The 20,066-nt window shown below is 33.7% G+C and overlaps 6 protein-coding genes across 13 annotated transcripts; 1 reads left to right on the forward strand and 5 right to left on the reverse strand.

Moving 5' to 3' along the window:
- Nucleotides 1–882: 882 nt before the first annotated feature.
- LOC116182858 lies at nucleotides 883–8,844 on the reverse strand. Of its 6 annotated transcripts, none has more exons than XM_031503435.1 (12): nucleotides 7,612–8,844; nucleotides 7,446–7,554; nucleotides 3,369–3,718; nucleotides 3,148–3,321; nucleotides 3,011–3,100; nucleotides 2,739–2,954; nucleotides 2,586–2,682; nucleotides 2,394–2,533; nucleotides 1,851–1,937; nucleotides 1,562–1,794; nucleotides 1,216–1,435; nucleotides 883–1,118 (listed from the first exon to the last, which is right to left on the reverse strand). In XM_031503435.1, the coding sequence occupies exons 3-12, from the start codon at nucleotides 3,715–3,717 to the stop codon at nucleotides 955–957; spliced, it is 1,770 nt and encodes a 589-aa protein (XP_031359295.1). In that variant the 5' UTR covers nucleotide 3,718; nucleotides 7,446–7,554; nucleotides 7,612–8,844; the 3' UTR covers nucleotides 883–954. The 6 variants fall into 6 exon arrangements, with proteins under 6 accessions (XP_031359295.1, XP_031359309.1, XP_031359290.1 ...); XM_031503449.1 differs by having other exon boundaries at nucleotides 883–1,121; nucleotides 3,241–3,321; nucleotides 7,612–8,843; XM_031503430.1 differs by having other exon boundaries at nucleotides 883–1,121; nucleotides 2,742–2,954; nucleotides 7,612–8,839.
- Nucleotides 8,845–10,381: 1,537 nt separating this feature from the next.
- On the reverse strand, nucleotides 10,382–11,298 carry LOC116160039. The gene is made up of 2 exons (XM_031473159.1): nucleotides 11,276–11,298; nucleotides 10,382–11,027 (listed from the first exon to the last, which is right to left on the reverse strand). Exon 2 carries the CDS (start codon nucleotides 11,015–11,017, stop codon nucleotides 10,382–10,384), a length of 636 nt encoding a protein of 211 aa, XP_031329019.1. The 5' UTR covers nucleotides 11,018–11,027; nucleotides 11,276–11,298.
- Nucleotides 11,299–11,511: 213 nt separating this feature from the next.
- On the reverse strand, nucleotides 11,512–12,691 carry LOC116160046. The gene is made up of 3 exons (XM_031473176.1): nucleotides 12,474–12,691; nucleotides 11,678–12,407; nucleotides 11,512–11,631 (listed from the first exon to the last, which is right to left on the reverse strand). The coding sequence occupies exons 1-3, from the start codon at nucleotides 12,689–12,691 to the stop codon at nucleotides 11,512–11,514; spliced, it is 1,068 nt and encodes a 355-aa protein (XP_031329036.1).
- A 414-nt stretch (nucleotides 12,692–13,105) lies between these two features.
- Nucleotides 13,106–14,875, forward strand: LOC116182977 (trihelix transcription factor GTL1-like). 3 transcript variants are annotated; one of them, XM_031503574.1, is made up of 5 exons: nucleotides 13,106–13,370; nucleotides 13,430–13,711; nucleotides 13,762–14,021; nucleotides 14,068–14,212; nucleotides 14,261–14,875. In XM_031503574.1, the coding sequence occupies exons 1-5, from the start codon at nucleotides 13,286–13,288 to the stop codon at nucleotides 14,395–14,397; spliced, it is 909 nt and encodes a 302-aa protein (XP_031359434.1). In that variant the 5' UTR covers nucleotides 13,106–13,285; the 3' UTR covers nucleotides 14,398–14,875. The 3 variants fall into 3 exon arrangements, with proteins under 3 accessions (XP_031359434.1, XP_031359419.1, XP_031359428.1); XM_031503568.1 differs by having other exon boundaries at nucleotides 13,139–13,191; nucleotides 13,245–13,370; nucleotides 14,068–14,875; XM_031503559.1 differs by having other exon boundaries at nucleotides 14,068–14,875.
- Nucleotides 14,401–16,050, reverse strand: LOC116182952 (putative nuclease HARBI1). The gene is made up of 4 exons (XM_031503522.1): nucleotides 15,644–16,050; nucleotides 15,390–15,536; nucleotides 15,071–15,338; nucleotides 14,401–15,024 (listed from the first exon to the last, which is right to left on the reverse strand). The coding sequence occupies exons 1-4, from the start codon at nucleotides 15,847–15,849 to the stop codon at nucleotides 14,482–14,484; spliced, it is 1,164 nt and encodes a 387-aa protein (XP_031359382.1). The 5' UTR covers nucleotides 15,850–16,050; the 3' UTR covers nucleotides 14,401–14,481.
- Nucleotides 16,051–17,521: 1,471 nt separating this feature from the next.
- Nucleotides 17,522–19,939, reverse strand: LOC116160057. Its single transcript, XM_031473186.1, has one exon. It carries the CDS (start codon nucleotides 19,937–19,939, stop codon nucleotides 17,522–17,524), a length of 2,418 nt encoding a protein of 805 aa, XP_031329046.1.
- Nucleotides 19,940–20,066: the final 127 nt, after the last annotated feature.

Below are 20,066 nucleotides of genomic sequence, written 5' to 3' on the forward strand. Positions count from 1 at the left end.
CGCATAAGTTGAAAACATACCCAGACAGCACACAATAGCATAATTCTTATATGTATCTCTTGTAGCAATATTTCCAAATGTATACAATAAGTTATACAACTACATTAGGAAGCTGTGGTAATATATCCACAATATCTCCACAAATAGATACACAATGGTTAAACGTCCGCCTCACAATGTATCCACCAGATAATCCTTACATATGCAAAATGTAGCCACATCAGAGATGTGTCACATAATAATGTTGACACAACATCAGAAGCTTACACTGTGTATATGTTTATCTACAGTATATGAGCAACATTATATTAATGTTGGCACAATATCAGAAGCTTGTACCGTGTATATGTTTATCTACAGTATATGTGCAACATTTTATTAATGTGAGCACATACTTTATAGCATACATTACCACAATAAAATAGTGCTTACATTTACACAAAGGCAACATACGGTTAATGTTCCATACATTAGAATTTGACATTGTGTATATACAATGAAGTTCTTGTAAGATAATCATATATATATGTACAATCTTCCTATGTATACTTGTTAATGAACCAAGTCAAACTTAAAGCAGAGGCTACTAGAAGTACATAAACTTACAAACTTTGAACGTCATTTGTTAAAGTGTTGTAAGTTTGACTTGGTCCATTAGCAAGCATACATATACAATTGTACGTATGTGTTCTCTTAAAAGAACTTCACTGTATGTTGTACCTACAAATAATAATTGTGGACTGATGGAGATAATGTGGACATATTCTACTGAACTAATAATGTATAAGTGATTGTTCCTGTTTGTTGGTTTTTTCTTTCTTATTACTTTTTGTACATACCTTTGTACATGGAAAAGGATGATAAACATACAAAAAATAAAAATGGTATATACGCCTAAACAATGTATTTTTATTTACCTACTTTAATTACAGGTACAATACATTATACTACATGTCATTTATTGTTTTCCGCCGCCCTCTTTTCTGCCATTTTTTTTCGTTTAAGCTCTTTACTTTCACCCATGCGGGTCTTAGCCTGCCGTAGCCACTCTCCAATGGCAGCTTCCGACTGGGCCCTATCTAGTTCCAAGTTTGATAGTTTTGCCTTAGGCTTCATGGCTTCTAAATAAAAAAAGATTTAGTGATTTTCCTTTACTATTCTAGTTTGTTTCAATATTTCTACTTGTTATCATCACAATCATAAATGAAAACATACCAAATGTTACCATTAGGAGTTCTGGATATTTTTTTAACCCTTCCTTTTTAGGGGTGTTTGCATTTAGATGCCGCCCACACATATTTAAACCCACTGCTAATTCGTTTGTCATAATTCTGCACAAAATATGTCCAACAACTTTATGCAATTCTTGTTTTACTGTTTTTGAATCTAGGTTTTGTATATTTGGTATGGGACATGAGTCCATCATGTAACTTTGCTGTAATGAAATATACAAATAACAAAATGAGTACAATCATGTGATGTGAATTGATTCATTAGTCATTTGTTTCAAAAATCTGTTAGCATAATTAAAGTCAATGAAGTGATAATTTGTTGTACTTACCAGATACTTGAAATAAGTACTATTCTTCTTCAAGGTGTTATTCAGGTGTTCCAATTCTTCCATTGTGTTAATGGGAAGGGGTACTAGATCTTTCATTTTAGCCCAATCCTGATGGTTACCCTCAATTGTACATTTAACATCTAGTTTCGCATTTATTGATTCCAATAAATTCTCTAATTTTATAAGTCTATTTCTATTTTCAACAGTCAGGTCTAACAATCGGAGGAAACAAGCTGGAAATTAAATAAAAAAAGTAAATATAAGTTTAGTAAATGTGGCAATTTACAACCTTTATTAAATTCGTCTTTGTTGTCTCCAGTGGCATTATGGAACAAGTCCATGTTTTCTAAATCAATTTCAACCCCAACAGGAACTCCTAAAATTCGTTAAAGAAATTTAATAATTTAATAACAATTATTTTCTATCATTTCTATTTTTTTACTTTTATTCCCTTTAAAAAGTGTATTAATGTTTAATAATAATAAAATAAGCTTATTAGCCAACTACAATACACATTTATACAAATTAAAAATAAAAATAAAGTTTTTGTGATACATTAATTTAAAAAAGAAATTAAAAAATTTAAATAAGATGGCTAAAAGTTCAGATTATGTAGCAATACAGCTGGTCTTCCACTTATATCTCTGCTCTTCCACTTAAGAATAAAATCAAATTTCAACAGAACATTCTGACTTAATTTATGGTCAGTTTGATGCTCATTGTGTAGTGGCTTGTATGCTATTTGGTTTTTAAATTTGTTCCAAATTCAACAAAAAAGTATAATACATTATCGAAAAGATTTCTATTTAATGTATGAAAGACACAATTTTACCTGGCGGGATCAATGGAGTATTTTGGTGTGGGGTTGCAGTGACAGCAGCATCTTCTATTTCATTCAAAGTAATCTCAGTCAACTGATCTTGATTAACATCAGTCTCTACCAGGATACAGGGAGAACTGAACTCGATACTTCTGAAAATGTTAATAAATAAAAAAAACGGCAACCTAGATCAAATATAAGTACCCAGAATTTTCGGACAAAGCATCATGTTTTCCATTTGTCATGGTCCCACCATCATGACTATCTCGATGACTATCTATCACTATAGTTTTACATTGATCTAAAATTTAATAAATAATTTACTAGATATTTTACACAGTTACAAAACGTACGTACTACCTGATTGTGGGACAGTAGGATTGCAAAGTGGAATTCTTACATTTCTGATGTGTTCATGATTGTGTGCTTGATCTGAGACACTCTCGCTCCATAATGTCTCTTCAAGATTTGCAGTGGGAACGTCGTTTTCATTCGCAGTAGATATAGTTGGCTGAACAACATTACGGTATTCTTCTTGAACATATGCGGGAGGTGAAGGAATATTGTGTGTTTCTGCGAATGTTAAGGCATTTCATTATAACAAATCTTAACTTTGAAAAGATGTTCACCTAAAGGTTTCTTTTTGAAAACCTTTTGTTTTTGACTGTTCATAGTACCACGTTTATTAAGTACTACCGATGTATTTGTTGTACCGAGCCCTAAAAATTTTATATCAGAAGTTTATCAAAAACAATATGTGAGATGCCTTCTTCAAGATCACTGTCCGTTTCATAAGCGGTTGTTGAGTCACTAGGCCATTTTTTCTTGTGAATCTTAGTACGCCTTTCTTTATATTTACCTTGTACAATGTAATTGTCAAGATCACTGAAAGGATATGCTTCCGCTTTTACCTCTTCTTGTCTAGCCTCCAAATAAGTCTCTATAAAAGAGAAGGAAAATAACACAATTCAGTATGTTATATCTTACCAAATATTGTATCCAACACAAAATTAATGGGCCATTTAACCCACGTTTCTGGATCCGGTAAAGAATTTTCCATTTTAGCTTTCCGGATATGATGAGTAGAAGTTGGTGGTATATATGCAAATATGTAACTTTGCACTATTTTTTTTACATCACCATTTTTTTCAGTTGCAGGACAAATAAAACATGTCGTTGATTCCTGCAACCAATACCCCGGTATGGCTTCTATGGTCATACTTTCTATTTCTTTAAATGGAAGAAATTCAGCCACAACAAACTTGCCCTTGGCATGTTGTAATAGGTCTGGTTTTAGTTTTCTAGTAGTCACAGGTACATCTGATACACTACCCATCCTATAAGAAAGTTGGTAGAAGTATTCATTATTTATGCAAAAAATGAGTGATTTGTTAAGTGACGGAAGACATTAACATCAACTTCACATCATATGTGTAAGTTTGTCATCATATTTAGTATCAATATCATCATAATCATCAATTATGAACGCACTTTACATTAAAAACTATCAAGGAAACTGAAACTATATGACTAATAAGAATACCAATTTGGAAAAATTTACATTAAGTCGTAAGATTACTTTTACCAGAGACTGTCCCATGTAAAACTACAAATAAAAGTGCCTACAAGCATGTTGTAATAATTATATTCTATAATCTGGATTTATAAAACCCCTAAACGTATACTACTTAAGCAAAAATAACAACAAATTTTATACAGGGTGTGACACACAAGTATGCCATAAAAAAATTGGGTGACAGAGGGGACCAAAACAAGTATTTTTTCCAAATAAAGTCAGGGTTGGAAACGCTTCGTGTGGGAGCTACCCTTAAGAAAGTGTTGAAATTTGAATTTCTATTTAAATTTTTTTCTCAACAACCATAAAACATACAAAGATGGTCGGCGCGGCTTTGGATAGGTTTTCGGGTATGCCCTTTTTTTACAAAAAAATTTCAAAAATTCCAACCCCAAGAGGACAAACCCCTAAATAGGGGTGCGAAGAAAAATCTGATCTTGACGAAATTTGGTGTGTAGGGGTTTTCAAGCATGATAATGAGGAATCAACAATTATTTTTGGAAAATTCGAAAAAAATTTTCTGAGTGCAATTCTTGCGCGAAACACGAAAATCATCAGAATTGCATGAAATCGAATCATGTAGGCCCACAGTAGGTGTTCGTGCGGCGGCGGAGCAATACTAAAACGCGTATCACTTTTTTTTTGAAAAGTGATACGCAAAAACTGTTCGACAGTTTTGTTCTTGCGCTCATATTGATTGTACACAGAAAATTTCATGCAATTCTGATGATTTTCGTGTTTCGCGCAAGAATTGCAATCGGACATTTTTTTTCGAATTTTCTAAAAATAATTGTTGATTCCATTATCATGTTTGAAAACCCCTACACACCAAATTTCGTCTACATCAGATTTTTTTTCGCAACCCCCATTTAGGGGTTTGTCCTCTTGGGTTGGGAATTTTTGAAATATTTTTGCAAAATCGGAAAGGGCATACCTATCCAAAGCCGCGCCGACCATCTTTGTATGTTTTATGGTTGTTGAGAAAAAAATTAAAATAGAAATGCAAATCTCAACCCTTTCTTAAGAGTAGCTCCCATACGAAGCGTTTCCGACCCTCACTTTATTTGGAAAACATACTTGTTTTGGTCACCTCTATCACCCAATTTTTTTATGGCATACTTATGTGTTACACCCTGTATAACTACATACCGCTGATATCTCTTTAAATCAAAGCTGCACATTTTACCATTTTTAAAAAGCTAATGATGAATTAGTTCTACTACATATCTAGATTCATCGCCCTCATCCACAGTAAGAGGTATCATCATCGCCTTGCTTTTTATATCTTTCACGGCATATAATGATGCCTGTGACATGCTTTTTGCTAAATATATTCCAAGTCTGCCAGATGGTTCAGGTTTAGTATAAAAATTATCCAAAACCCGAAATTTTCTACCATAGAAAAACAATTCTCCATTTTCATTGGTTGTAATAAAATCGACAACACAAACATCTTTAGTCTCCAAAATGACACAATTATCAGGTCTTTTTATAGAGACTTTAAACCCATTAATGGTAATGTAATTGTAGCTAGGAGCCGTTAATCCTATTGGATAGATAGTAAAACCGTGGTGAATCTTGCTTTTGTGCAACAGAATACCAGTTTGAGGAGCATTGATTTCTTCAAAGGAACATCCATCACAGAGGTTTCTTTCATAAATACGTCTCACTAATTGCTGTAAAGGCTTATCGTGTTTCCGAAGTAACTTTTTTAATTCCTGCAATTTGTTTTCGAATTTAAAGGCACTAAATTTATCTAGTGGCCCAAATTTCTCAACATCGTCCGCCAAATGCAATAGGCCATGTACATTGTAAGAGATATTATGATCACCATAAAGTGAACCAAAGTTTGAAACGAAATATTTTAATAAAACACTGGCATACTGCAGCATTGAAGAACTGTAGTTTTGAGAGACCAGTATTCGAATCGCAAAATGAAAAGATAAAAAATGCTTATATACTTCAGGCTTTACAATTTTAGCAAAAACCAATGGACTTGTATACAAAAGTATCTGTCTAAATTCTGTTGCTTTCCAGCGTAAAATTTCCGTAAGAGATCGTGGTTTTCGTACAAATTCAGATGGAATGTATGGACGAATACTAATCAATTTATTACTAATTTGGGATGATAAATTAGTGGAAAGTCTAACATTATAGCTGTCACCTTTCAAAAAACTAAACAGAATTTTGCGCATCACACCAAGACATACGAGATGCATGTACTCAAAGGGAAAGTGATTTACCATGTTTATACCTGGAATTTGAAGTAAAGGTGATAGGGAATCCTTCAAATGGTGATTTTCGTCAGTTTTATTAATGAAATTTTCATGAGTTCTTGCTACAGCCTCAAATTCGTCAAATGTTACACGGCCTGCAACCCAACGCCCTTTAATCTCACATTTACTACAGCACCAATACCCAGTGTGACCTTTAATTTGAGCCACATATGAACGAGCTGGTGCATCACACACGTAACAATCAACAATAACATTATATTTATTGTCCAAATGTACTAGTCCATAAGTAACAAGTTCAACTAATTCTGTAACATAATCAGATAAATAAGAAGAACAGGATTCTGGCTTGCCGTCTCCATGAAATATACCAACGGTCATTGGAGAAATTTGTGGATAATCAGAAAAAGCCATTAGAATGGGCCAAATATTACTGTTTGAACTTCTTGAAATTGGAAGGCCGTCAATATTACATTGCAACTTCAAGTCCTTTGCAAAACCAATTGCTGAATATGAATCGAGAATGTGAATAATAGATTTTTTAATCCCTAAATGACAATATTCTCCTGATCCTATTTTTTTAATTTTCGTAGTGCGAGGTGTCTTTAGTAAGGTTCTTGCATCAGAAGGTAATGATGAAAAACAATGATGGGTCTTTAATAGTTTAAGTAATTCATTAACACGTGCAAGTGGTACTGAACCATTATTTGCCCATTCAGAAAGTGAAACAGAAAATGTATTTATATTAAATGTTTCTGTTTGTTCAGTATCGGATTCATCTGTGTCAGATTCTGGCTCTATGATTTCAATATTACTTTCTGTTATCGTATCATCAATAAAATTTTCTATATTTTCCTCGTATGCTACAGGTTCAATCAAAGGAGCAACCAAAGACACTGATACATTCTCATGAAATTCCACAACAGGGACTGATGCCAATAAGTGACTATCAGGCTCTTCTATTTGACGGTTACCATCTATAGGATCTTTATTCTCAGCACTATTTTTTGCAGAAGTATTTAATCTGCGCCTACGCTGTCTAGCGGATAATGCACTAAACGGTTTATAGTTTTGTTTAGGCATTGTCTAATTCTGAATGAAAGGTAATTATAATTTAACTTATGTAGCATAAAAAAACTAAAATAGTCTCATTTTGAGAGCAGAAAATACAACAAATTATTGTACCTATCAAAAACATTCATAAACTACCTATAATAATTATTTACGGTACACTTACCTTTTCTTATACCTTACCTATTCTATACTAAGTTGTTACGATTAAACGAAATATCTACCAATTCTTTAATTAGGCGCCTTAGATTACCTATACAAACCCCCTGTATATAGGTATTATGTGATAAACCTGTAAATAGACCTATATATAGTTACGTGTTACATATACAACTGAAAGTAAACTTACCTGGCGGTAACAACAAAATGCACAATTGAAAACTATTAATCTGTAAAACAAACGTGTTTAGCGATAAACTTTACGTACACAAGAAGTTTTATTAAGGTTATGTACATGAATTAGCGGGAACGCCGTAAATTTACCAAATGCACGCGCCACGCAGCATGCGCATTGTAAAGTATATACATGGTGGCACAAAACTTATTTCCATATGTTAGAAAGTCCGGTTATATCTATCCAATGGCTTTACAGATACTTTTTAGGAATATATACATAACGGATCATTTTTATATTTAACTGATGTTTGTGTACGCACTTCGGAAAAACCTTTCTACTTCCATGCTACAATGTCAAATATAAGCATTAATGTAAACACAATGCATATACTTCGTAGAACCGTTTGTATAAGGGACCACGTTTACATTAATCTAATAATAGGCATATAATGTAGACCCTTTGAAAAAACGTTTCTACTCCCATGCCAAAGTGGCACAGGCAAGCATTTTTTGTAAACACATTGTGATTATGATATTTCAACAGATACAAATAAATAGTTATGTACACTGTTAAAACGCGATTTTTTCAAGAGGGAAAAGCATCTTTTACATTGCACCATAGGTATACTTACTCGTACACAGTCTATAATTTATTGGCGCCGATGGTAAACTAAAAACTAAAGTAAGTATATCTATGTAATGCGTTTTAATTATCATACCTACATAATTTATACCCACCTTGTGAAAACGTAAAGATAAAATGATCCGTCATGTATGATAAATTTACATTAAAAATAAGTTAAAATACTGCCACTGTTCTAATGTTTCCAATAGTTTAAACCAATGGTCCATATTTACATTTATCTGATTACGATGTACCTACGTAATATTAATAGTTTACATAACGGGCCAGATTTACATTTATCTATTGGGTTTTTACATACGTTGGAAATCCGTATATATAAAGGACCACGTCTACATTTGTTAAATGGATATGTGTATACATTTAGAAAACGTTTCTATTTTATAGGACACATGGGCTACACAGAACTATTAGTGTGGACACTATTTAAATATTTTGTAAAACTGTTTGTAATATGGACCACGAATACATTTATCCGATGTGTATGTTTTTACATTTGAAAAACGTTAAAATTTCCAGACCACAGCGTCATATGTAAGCATTGCCGCAAACACATTGTGGTTATAATTTTTCAACAGCTACAATCGATTAATACTAGGGGACACAAATACATTTTTGTAAGGCTTAATATTATACATTATAATAATGTTAGTACAATTTGGTGTGCTGTATGGGTAGGTACTTCATTTAGGTATACTTACACTATATGTTATGAAGTGATGATTCTTGTGGAGTTTATAGGTGCACCACTCCCACTCGTAATTCGTATATGAAACACAATTTTTACACGAACTTATGTGTATGAACGCAATTACCCTTCATGTGTGGGAATGGTGAAGGAAAGAGAAATGCGCTGCGCAGTGAGTTGCGAATTGCTTGAATCGCTTTATAGCTTAAGTCAACATGCAAAGTTATTGACTCAAAGAATAACTTGTTAAACCAATTGCCTTAAACTTTTCCATCACATGCAAAGTTCTTCAGCATACAAATACTAATTTTCGAATTAAACGTGTAGGTTGTAAAAATGAATAAACAAAGGTTGTATATAGAACAATTAACTTATTTTAATATCATATATCTCATACATTGAAGTATCCTTTCAGCGTCTTTTGAAATGATAAAAAACAAATACTTTGCTTTATATGTAATACATGTTGAATTAAAAACGTGAACTGCTTCTTTTTGGTTATGATAAAACATAAATATTGAATCAATTAACTATTCTTTACATAAATGAAATGTTAAATTAAAATGTAGTATGTACTTATACCAAAATATTTTAGGTTGATTTAATAAGAAATTGTGTAACATCTTTGGGGTTATTGCACCAACAAATTCATTTTTCTCAGTGTAGTTTCGATCTTCTCCTCCAGTTCTTTCGTGTATGGGGTACTAGTTAAAACAACTGCTGACTGACTTTGTTTTCTTTTCTTCAGTCCTTCGCGATGTTGAGGAAGTGGAAGGATGTTTAGCACAGATGCATCGTTCTCGTCGGGTAGAGTCTCTTGATCAATGGGCAGTTGTTCAGGTTCCGGAGTCGACTCTTGCCTTCTTATGGTGTCATCTAACAAAGCTTCTGCGGGAGCAAAGTCACCTACACTGAACACGTGGCGATTTACTGGCCATATACCGGCAGCTCGGAAACCATTAACAAAGGTATTAATAGTTGCAGCCCTTGAATAAGCTTCACACAGCAATGCTGTCATGTTATATTGGGAAATAGCCTTTCCAGGATTATTTCTTAGCCATTTTTCCACCTCTTGGGTGAAATAGGATTCCATTGGTTTAAAGAAGCTCACATCCAAGGGCTGTAAACGATGAGTCGTATGGCCCGGAAGCTGTAAGATCACCACTCCATTTTCTTTCGCCAGCTCTAACGCTTTCAAGTTTTTTGAATGGGTTGTGTGCCCATCAAGCAGTAACAAAACCTTATTGTCAATGGTAGGTTTTATTGTTTTTATGAAATGTTGCAGCCATTGTACAAATAGCTCAGAATTGATATAACCTGAGTCCGAAATTGTTACTATTGACCCGGGTAACGATCCAATCATCAGTTCGTTTGCCATTCTTTTGCGCTTGAATATTATCATAGGGGGTACACACTGCCCTGCACCGCTAGAGCAACAAACTACGGTCGTATTCACCCCACGTTCTCCACTAGACACACCACCAACTTGTTTCTTTCCTTTTGCCGCGATGATTTTTTGATTTTTTTTTGAACCGTGGAAAATCCACTTTCATCAACGTTGAACATTGTTACAGCAGTAAATCCATGCTCATCCACCAACTTCTCCAGAATATCAAAAAACTTGTAAACATTTTCCTTATTAAATCCGCAAACTCTACTCAATGAGACCTTTTCAGGCTGCCTAAGAGATAAATTGGGGTGTCGCTTCATAAAGCCATAGTACCAAGCTTTCCCCGCTAGACCCTTTTCCTTATTGAAATTGTGAGCTACACCTTTTTTTTCAGCTAACTCAAATGCTAAGCGTCGCACGTCATGAATAGTTACCCCAAACATGAGATTTTCCAGTTTGAGGAGGTATTGAGTAAGTTCCTCTTCAATTTCAAAGGTAAAAACTGTGAGGCGGCCAATGTGTTGAATGTGCTCATTAGCTTTCCTATTTTTTGAATTCAAATGCCTTTTAAACGTTGGCTTTGGAATATTGAATTGCCGGCAACATTCATTGAGTCCTATTTTATTTTCCCTGTACGCCTTTAAAGCATGTTCCATATCTGCTTCGGTCCACTGGTTATATTTGCGTTTTTGAGCCATTAATGTTGTTCTACAACAATATAAAAAACATTCAGAACCGATCAAATATAAAAAACGCGCGAAAATCGGACAGTGCGGTAAATCGTACCGGTACGATTTATAAAACTACTTGGGGTACGATTTAACGGATCTATTCCTTCTTGGTATTTATAGTAACAATAAATCAAATTCAAACATTTACAAGATTTTGAGATATGCCAAACCACTGAGTAGTACAGAAAATCAAATAACTATTATAATAAATATGTTTTGACTCACCTTTTGCCCAAAAACAGCTTAGATGTGGATGCACAGATTAGCAACGTTCACACTGTTTAGACACAGTACCCATTTATATCGATTTGGGCGACATCTAGGTCGGAACAAATGCTTTATGGTATTTCAAACTGTTAAAAGCATACCTTGATATGCAAAAGGTGGCGGTAAATGTTTTGCAAATATGAAAATTATTAGTGGTACGATTTAACATGCGGTACGAATTACCCTACTCTACCCTATGCGTGTTCTGGAATGATTTCCGGATTGAAAGGGAATATTCCGGTAGATCTAAAAGCGGAAGTACCATTCTTGCATGTCGCCGCTTTACCCCAAGCTTCGCTTAGTAACTGCTCGAACTGTAATCTGCCCAATTTTCTAGATGCTAGATGCATTTGTTTTTACCCAGTTGTTGCAAGCGGTTGAATATGCTGATTTTAAAGACTTAAATACTGCTCTGTCTAAGGGTTGCAGAAAATGAGTGGTATGACTAGGAAGACTAAGAATAATAATATCATTCTTTTCTGCAAATTCTAAGGCATCGATGTCACAATGAGAGGAATGGCCGTCTACAATTAAGACCACTTTTCCATCAGGTTTTCTAGGCAAAAATTGATTCTGTAGCCAGTCCTTAAAAATCTCTGCATTTATGTACGCAGATTTGGCGGACATATAAAGAAATGAGCCCGGTGGCATTCCATCTTCATATTCCGGTTTTTTCCTTTTCCCTTTCATTATACATGATGGTGGCAAGAAATTTCCTTCTGCGTTACAACACGCTATTACAGTAATAGTTTCTCCGCGTTCACCTGATGTTATGGAAGAAACAAGCTTGGATCCTTTGCTAGCAATAACGTAACCAGGATTGTTATTTAGCTGACACCCTGTTTCGTCCATGTTGTATATTCGTCCGGGCTTGTCAAACAAACTATTTTCTTCAAATATATGCTGTAACAATTTAAAAAAATCGGCCACTCTTTCTCTAGTTGTCCCTTCAGCTCTAGCTAAAGATACGCCCTCGGCTCTTCGAATTGCCAGTTCTGGATTCCGTCTTAAAAATGAATTCAGCCAGTCGTAGCCTGCCATTTCTTTTTCTTCGTTAAAATTATGGCGAATTTTCAAAGCTAACGCAAATCTATATCCATTCCAACATTCTTGTAGGTGCAAATCCTTTTGCCTGCAGTTTTTGTACGTGCTTCACAATCTTCTTTTCTTTTTCTCTGCCAAACAATGCAGAAGGACCCATGGCTGTTTTTTGGAAGTTATTCTGCGTCTTAAAGTTCGGGACGGTATTTGGAATGTCCTTGATGCCTCATTCACACCCATTGTTCCGTTATTAATTGCCTCCAGGGCATCTGATAACTGCTGACTACTCCATTTGCCTCTATCCAGGCATTTACGCTTATACTCTGTAGGCATATCTGTAAAACAACAAAAATTAGCATTTAATAACATTTTTTGTTGGGGCATCTCTACCGACAGGTAGTGGGGCATCACTCCCGATGACAAGGGAGAGATGCCCCACTTCATTATTATTTCTACCGGCGGAAACCAAAACAATGTATAGGTTAGGAACACCCAATACACTTATATACAGATATTAAATCACAGAAGTTTGAAGAAAATCGACTCTTACCTGATAAAATGTTTGACCGGCGGATACCCTGTGATAGTTTTAATGTTGCACCAGCACTTATTTTGCATTTAAATTAAACTGAATACGTTTTTACGCCCGAAGCAATAAGCACGTGAACGGTAGACGCCATACACTGCAACTGTATCAATGCTGGAGACATCTACACTTAGGGTGCGGTCGAAAACTTACTGCAAATGCATTGTTTGCCGAGAATACATAAATAAGTGGTCATAAATTTACTGACGCTTACTACATTTACTTCAACTTTAGTGAATAATTTAAAGTACGCATGCGTCAATTTTTACACCTTTTACTGTAAATGCTTCTCGAAAATAGGTGGTAAAACGACAGTAAACAAAACAGCTGATCAGTTTAAAATGGAGTTAACCTTAATTGATGCTGATACTAATAAAGAATTTAAGTTGTTCCTGAATGAAGAGGATTACAATAAGGCCGTTAATGGTAATATGCTTCAAATTACTTTGAAATTCCTAAAATGTGTTTGTAATTTACTTTTTTAGATGTCACATTTGCAACAGTACTTTTACAACATGCAATAATTAACAGTAAAGCCTCTTCTACTGTTCCCGGGAATAAGAATCCAACACGCCAATCATTGGATACTGATACTGAAACATTAGGAATTAACTGTTCACAGGAATTACCGAATGACAGTGAAGACGTACTGTTGTCCCCATCAAGTGACAATCTACTGTTGTCCCCAGCCAGTAACAATCCGTTGTCCCCATCAAGTGACAATCTATCGATACCGATTAATGAAAATGATTCGGAAAATACAGAAGGTATTGTAAAATGTATTCTATATTGAAGTAATACTTTTCGTAAATTGTAGATATTTCTGGCCGTTGGTCACACGAGGGAATATTATTATTGCTGGATGTATATCATACAAAATCAGATTTGTTGGTAAAGGGTAAAATAAAACAGAAACTGTTTTGGGAGCAGATTGCTTCTTTAATTAATAAAAAGGGATATAATGTAACAGCAAAGCAGTGCCAAACAAAACTTGCTACCCTTAAGCGACAATACAAAAAAATTAAGGACTACAATAACACTTCAGGCAACGATAGAAAGGAGTGGATTTACACAGAAGTATGTACAGTTTATTCTTATACTATGTAGTTTAGTGATATTTTAGAAAATGGATGAACTATTTGGCAATAAACCGTGGGTTGAACCTGTAGCAACAGCATCCTCTTCTCAAAACCCAGAACCATCACTTAACTTGCCTGCGACGATGCCTTCTACACCGACAAGACCTAGTCTATCAAACACACCCCAAAGTAGGTGCTTATTGTTTACATGTAAATTATTCATATCTTATTATTTAGAGACCAACTCAAAAAAAGTAGTCGACATTCTTACGAAAATTCGAGAGGACCGGGAAAGACACCACAGTGAAAGAATGGCCAAAAGCTCGGAAGCAATTGCTTTATTAAAACTCTTGGTCGAACAAATTGCAAAATAAAAATGAAAAATTTGTAGATATTTATTATAATAAAAGTGTTTTGATGTTTTACAGTGCATAAGAGTATTGTTATATTGTCAAATGTCATATGTCTTCACGGGTAGGTAATGCAGCAGCAATTGCATCACGTTTTTGTTTAGCCAATGCCTTTTCGTTTGTATCTACATTGCCATTAACTCCACATTGAGTGTTATTCTTATCGGATGTATGCAACGCTAAAGGTTGAAACTGATCATTTTTTAAAAGGCAAATATTATGTATAACACAGCATGCAATAATGTATTGTGGAATAAGGTCAGTTCTGATCATGGGAAGATTATCTAATAATCTTCTCATTCTTCCCTTAAGAAGTCCAAATGATCTTTCAATTACCATTCTGGTGGACGAGTGACAATAATTGTAGTTTTTTTGAGCTCGAGTTAGGTGACCATTGTCTTTGTAAGGCACCATCATATGCGTATGCAACATATACGCAGCATCTCCTAGTAAGTGTACATCACCAGGAAATTTGGCAGCACTCTTTAAATACTCTGCTACTTCGGATTTCATAAAAACCCTTTGGTCATGCACTGCACCAGGATACCCTGCATAGCAGTGTATAAACATTCCTTTTTCATCACAGACACCCTGGAAAATATCTATTATATTGCTTTGTAGCCAAATATGCAACAACCTGTAATTGTATCGAATGTATTCCTTTTCGGTTCACATATGCCTCTGGATGCTCTTTTGGAGCTGTAATTGAGATGTGTGTGCCGTCAATTGCACCGATTACACCTGGAAAACCAGACATATTTTTAAATGCTGCTACACTTGCAGTAATTTTTTCAGTTGTTGGCCACATAATGAAACTGTGTGAATAGTTGTACAAAATTCTAACTACGTTCCTCACACATACTATTGCAGTAGCTTTCCCAACACCGAAACGATCACATACTGATCTAAAATAGGTTAGCATGAGTATATAAATTTATCATATCAACATGTCCAACCTATAAGAATCGGGAGTTCCCAGAACCCATAACGTTATAAGAAGTTGCTTTTCAGCTGGTATCGCAGGTCGTCCTGGTTTTACCGTTCTTTCTCTAATTTTGTCCGCTATTAATTCTAAAATAACTTCAAAGGTTCTCCTTTGCATTCTGTAAATGTAAAAACATCAATAAATCAATAGCTACTTTATACAAAATAAGAATAATGGCACACCAACCGGTTCTGGCTTTTGCTATCGGAGATGTAATTCTCTTACCTAAAATGTGATTGAAATTGTGAATCTCCATATAAGTGTACCACATTTTCCACATAATTTTCAATTCTAGGAGTAGCTTCCTTTCTCTTGTACCGTGTATTTGCGGTAATTGCAAAAAGCTCTTCATCTGAACTACTAGAATCATCTATGATTTCTAATAAATTATTTATTACCACAATTTTTAAAACATTCGTATCCATTTTCATGAATAGAAATAGAAAGTGAATGATGAATGATAGATATTGAAGGTTATGGTAAGATCACAAATGCACAGTTTACTGAAAGCTGGTCTAAATTTCAAAACGTACAAATTGTAATATCAGTAAAAGCAAATAAAAAACCCCTTTACTGCGGTTACGCTGCTAGCTTTGCTGTATTTTTACGTAGTAAGTTTTCGACCGCACCCTTATTTTGGCGAATTAAAGGGTTTGGCCATCTCTCCCGATGGGGCATCTCTCCCGGACTTACCCTATGTGGGAGTAGCAAACCTAATGTTATGAATGCAGTATCAAATTATAACTTAATACCTTTGTAATAATAACTAATCGTGTGATAATAAATTCATACCATTCGGTAGGTATATATATGTATATGTAATGGCTAACGTTGATATGAATAGACGTGTTTTTAGGTGTTGAATTTATTTCGTTCTGTTATCTAGAATAGCACCCCGCTATCCACATTCCAATAGGTTATGGGCACAGAAATACTCGAAATAAGAAGTCATAGGCGTGAGATAAATCAGAAGTAAGCTGTTAGAACAAAGTAAGGTTAGGAAAAAAACGATGGATCCCAAGAGTGATTTGCAATACCTATATGCTGACATCGTCAAATTTTTCAAATTGGAAGTTTCGAGTAAGCGCCATTCTGGACGAAAAGGGTGTGAAGGAGGTTATAATAAAGAAAACTGACATGGAAGAGTTAAGCGAAAACGAGAAGAAAATTTTCCTGAAGAATGATGCCAAAGCGAAGTCTATTATCATTAATAATATGTACCTACCTAATTAAATCTGAAACATGTACTACTTATAATACAGTTACAGTGATTTCTTGTATAAATCGATCGTAATAGAAGGATAATAGAACAAACCTTGAAGGAGTTGAAACGCAGGTCTATTCACACGCACTGAGAAAACAACTTATTTATGAAAAATAAAAATTTGATGTCTCAAACAAATGCTCATTTTGAATACGGCCCAACGAATATTAATTTAAGAAAAGAATAATATTTTTTCAAATAATTGTAATTAATATGTTTGGAATGAGTCCATATAATTTCTCCCTAACGCTTATCAGGCGTCATTAAAACAAAATCAATTATTTACAGTCAATAAATCTTTACTTATAAAGAAAAAATGTTAATTGGTGAAAACTAAAATCTGACTAATCGTAAATTTTCAATTGTTAGATTTATTTATATATAGATTGTTTACCACACTACAATTTGTTAGCCACAATAATATATTACCTTTTGTAGAATATCATTTATTTACCCATAATATTTATTTCTTCTTAACAAATTTGACAGCGAGTAAGCAGAAAATTATATTTATTAATCACAAAATTTCAAAATTGTTGTATTAATGTTAGATAAACAGGTAGGTAGCCAATCAAACTTTACTTATAACACCGTATTTGGTTACCAAGAAAGTTGATTGATTTGTCAAAAATTTTGTTTTGCTTTGGAGAAATAACGGTAGGTTTGATAAACATGAAACAAAATTCTTGTTAAAAATGCATTTATTATTTATAAATATAATATGCACATTAATATTATTACTTATATATTATATAAACACTACTTATAGAAATATATTATACTGAAATTTTATCAGGGTTTATTGAAGGGTTTTGAATAACTAATGTGACCTACATTAACTACTCCTGTTTAAACGCAAGAATTGCTTTATGTCCTCCAGGTAATGTATGAATTTTTGCAGGATATGCATTACTAATTTGAGTTAATTCAATACAAGTTACCTTTTTGTAACTATTGTTCAAGTCTATTTCAAAAGATTTAATATCATTATTTTTGCCGAATATGGCAATATTTTGACAATATAATAGAATATAATCATCCGAACAATAAATTACGTGAAATACTTCTATAAAAATTGGTTCGCCATACGCATCGTTGCCCAATTTTAAAACAATATTGTTGCTATAAAATCTGCCATTGTACAAAATCCACTTTACAATAGAAAATTGTCTATTCAAAAGGATTGGTAAAATTTGTGAATAAACATATCGTTCATTATTAGAGTCGAGCGTTACAGAAGTGCCCACTTCAATAGAATTTTGTAAACCAATTTTAAATATCAACCTGTGACACAGTCTCAATTGATACCGAACAGACAATGTGTGAATAATGTTTCTTCGAGATGTGACTACATGAGCGTTTGTTTTACCTACTTTATGGAATGCCTCAAACCGTATGGAAGAAAGTTTACCCAAAGGGCCCACCGATTTAATACTTCTAGGATAGTGGGTAAGAAAATGATGTTTAGGTTTTAATTTTTCGGTAAACAAAGTACGATACATTGAATGATGATCATTTATTAAAATTGCTAGATAGTTTATTTCTTCAGAGCTTATAATGTCATTCATTATGATATTTATAATGTCAAAAAGGCATAAATAAAACTTCCAATAATCATCTTCCACATCTACAAGATCGCCAACTAATATACTAAAATATATTACAAAAGCATACATTTCGGACGATGACATATGTAAATAACCCTTGTTAACCTGATTTTCCATGATAGGTGGTATTCTGTTACCAATATCAACGCGTTCGTTATAGTCGAAATACTTGATACGTCGATTCAGTTGAATTATAGAAAAATAACGTTTATATTTACATAAACCAAATATTATTTTAGCCATTTCGTATCTACAGATTCCTTCGAAGATGTCGTGCATGACATCACAACACAAATTTGTTGTAGAATGAAAATAAAGTAAATCGTTAAATAAACAATATGATTTAATGCCGAAATCTTTGTTTAGAACATCCAGGGTATAATTGTTAGCATTTCGTGAGAAATCGTTATTTTCACTACACATTTCTTGTGTATCTTCCTTGCAACATCTACAAAACCGACAAAAGTAATTGCCAGAAAAGTTCTCATTTAAACCCAGTACCGAATTTAAACCAAGATTGTCACCTAATATAAGTATCAGAATAAAATGTATTTGTTTACTACCGTTTTCAGTGACAACGGTGATTCCATTACTGTACAAGTATTGCAATTCTTCAACGAAAGGTTTAAATATTGTTTGATTCCCAAACAGATTTCTATCGTCCGAGTAGAATAAGCCCCATAGAAAATGATTTTCTAACCTTGACGCAAATTGTGGAGGAATAGCAGGTATTGAGAAATATACCGCCCCAATTTTATGCACACCTGCATGTGTTCCTAACGGATTTCCACATTCATAGTCATCGAAATACATTATCAGAGGAATAACAATTTTTTTTTGAAAATTAATTTTGACTTTATTCCACAGTTGAGTATTAAATATACTTGATATCCATAAACTGTTTGTTTCCTTGTCTATAAAATCTAATATGGTTTTTAATACGCCGGGTATTTCCAAGAGCTGTTTCAAAACTTTTCTGATTGGAATAAGTAATAAATGAGATTGTTTATATATCATACTAACATCATCACCTTTCTTAGTATCATCCAATATACTACCAATATTAATCGAAATTGGTCTGATAAATGCTCCATTTTCTTCCAAAGATTTAAACCTATTGTATTCAGTAAGCATTTCATCTAATGGATTTATTAATAGACATTCTTTTATTTGACTTAAATTATGTTGCGGGGATGCAGAAAGCAATGGCAATAATCTTACTTGCAAATCCTCCAGGATATTTGATATCAAACAGTGAGTATTTTCAGCAACAAATTGAATTGTTTTCCTTGTGACACTTGAATCATGATATAGTTTAACAAAGAAAGATTGTACAAGATTTTTTATATAATTGTTAGTGCCATTTCTAACTTCCGAATCTGTAATGGTTGATTCTGTATGTTCGGCTTTATGTAACGTTACATCGTGAATGCTATCTGCCTCTGGTTGCAGACAATCTGAGGTAGCCAAGGTTGAATGTGAACAGTGCTGCCGTTTTATATGCTTGCGCAAGCTAGAAATGTTACTGCATTTTTTAGAACATAATGGATACCCACAACAGAAATATTCTTCTAATTTATGAATTTTCATGTGATTGAGGAATAAGTTAGAATGATTGTATTTTTGATTACATTTTTGGCAAGTGAACATTTTCGAACTGTTAAAGGTAATATAGGTACTACGTAGAGGACATAAAGTAATAGATGAAAAATTATAGATTATATAAATATTTCATGTAAAAATGGAAACTTAATAGTAAAAAAAACAAATCCTTATA

This window comes from Photinus pyralis, unplaced genomic scaffold (assembly GCF_008802855.1).
Source record: "Photinus pyralis isolate 1611_PpyrPB1 unplaced genomic scaffold, Ppyr1.3 Ppyr1.4_LG1, whole genome shotgun sequence".
Taxonomy (NCBI): Eukaryota; Metazoa; Arthropoda; class Insecta; order Coleoptera; family Lampyridae; genus Photinus; species Photinus pyralis.